This window comes from Gracilinanus agilis, unplaced genomic scaffold (genome assembly GCF_016433145.1).
Source record: "Gracilinanus agilis isolate LMUSP501 unplaced genomic scaffold, AgileGrace unplaced_scaffold58713, whole genome shotgun sequence".
Classification (NCBI taxonomy): Eukaryota; Metazoa; Chordata; class Mammalia; order Didelphimorphia; family Didelphidae; genus Gracilinanus; species Gracilinanus agilis.
Window position 1 is genome coordinate 1 of NW_025394259.1, and position 1,207 is coordinate 1,207.

The 1,207-nt window shown below is 62.3% G+C and overlaps 1 protein-coding gene across 1 annotated transcript; it reads left to right on the forward strand.

The window, feature by feature from the left end:
- Positions 1 to 594: 594 nt before the first annotated feature.
- On the forward strand, positions 595 to 1,159 carry LOC123256414 (mitogen-activated protein kinase kinase kinase 10-like; the record flags this gene model as incomplete). Its single annotated transcript, XM_044685033.1, has 2 exons — positions 595 to 770; positions 862 to 1,159. Coding segments are annotated over 2 exons (474 nt in total), but the record flags the coding sequence as incomplete, so codon positions are not given.
- Between the last annotated feature and the right edge of the window lie 48 nt (positions 1,160 to 1,207).

A 1,207-nucleotide genomic window follows, 5' to 3' on the forward strand; every position in this document is an offset into this window, starting at 1 on the left:
TGTCCTCCTTTTATATCACCTCAAAGGTAAATCCTACCCAAATCCTCAATGGGGGTGACGTGGGTCAGCCAGTGTCCCAGGGCAAGAGCCTCGGACAACTCTGATGAGTCATCCTCCGTCCTACGGCCTGGAGTTTGGGGGCCAAGACCGTGTTCCCCAGGAGTTCTACCTCTGATGGGAACCTCGGAATCTCGCATGAGAGGGAACCTCAGAGATGTTCTAGGTTATCCTAAGCGGGAGCTAGCCTCAGACTAAGCAGAGGCCACCTGTGAGTGATGGGGAACTCCCTGCCCCCTCTGGGTTCCGTCTCTTTCCCCTTCCAGGGGGCTCTTGTTGCCAGGAAGTTCACAGGGCCTTAGACCGAGAGTTGGAAGGGTTCTCGGGGGTCATCTAATCCCAGGCCTCATTTAACCGAGCAGAGCCTGAGGTCCGGAGCAGTGAAGGGGCCTTTGGCAACTAAGGTCGCCCAGTCACACCCCCCGACTCCCACCATATTGGGAGTTCTTTAAATCCCAGTGATTGGACCTGCTCCCTGGGGCGCCTGCCCGCTCGTGCCCCCTAAGGCCATCCCCGGTGCCATCTGCTCCCACACAGAGTGCTGGGACCCGGAACCCCACCAGAGGCCGGATTTCGACAGCATCCTGAGTCGCCTGGAGGCCATCGAGCGCTCAGCCCTGTTCCAGATGCCGCTCGAGTCCTTCCACTCCCTCCAGGAGGACTGGAAACAGGAGATTCAACACATGTTTGACGACCTTCGGACCAAAGAGAAGGTGAGGATGGGGGCGCCCTGTGCGGAGGGGGCAGGGACACAAGGGGGAGGGGAGCCGGGCCACTGAGCCCCCGGCCCTCCCTGTGCGCCAGGAGCTCCGGAGCCGGGAGGAAGAGCTCCTGAGAGCGGCCCAGGAGCAGAAGTGGCAGGAGGAGCAGCTTCGGAGGCGGGAGCAGGAGCTGGCCGAGCGGGAGATGGACATCGTGGGCCGAGAGCTGCACCTGCTCATGGACCAGCTGAGCCAGGAGAGGCCTCGCGTCAAGAAGCGGCGGGGCCACTTCAGGCGGAGCCGCCTCAAACTGAGGGACAGCAACAACATCAGCCTGCCCTCAGGTAGCGGATACCCCGGAGACCAGAGCCTGGCCGAGCCTGGAGGGGCCAGAACTGGGAGTGCCAGGGCTGGAGGGGCCCAAAACAGGGAGTGCCAGGGCTGGAGGG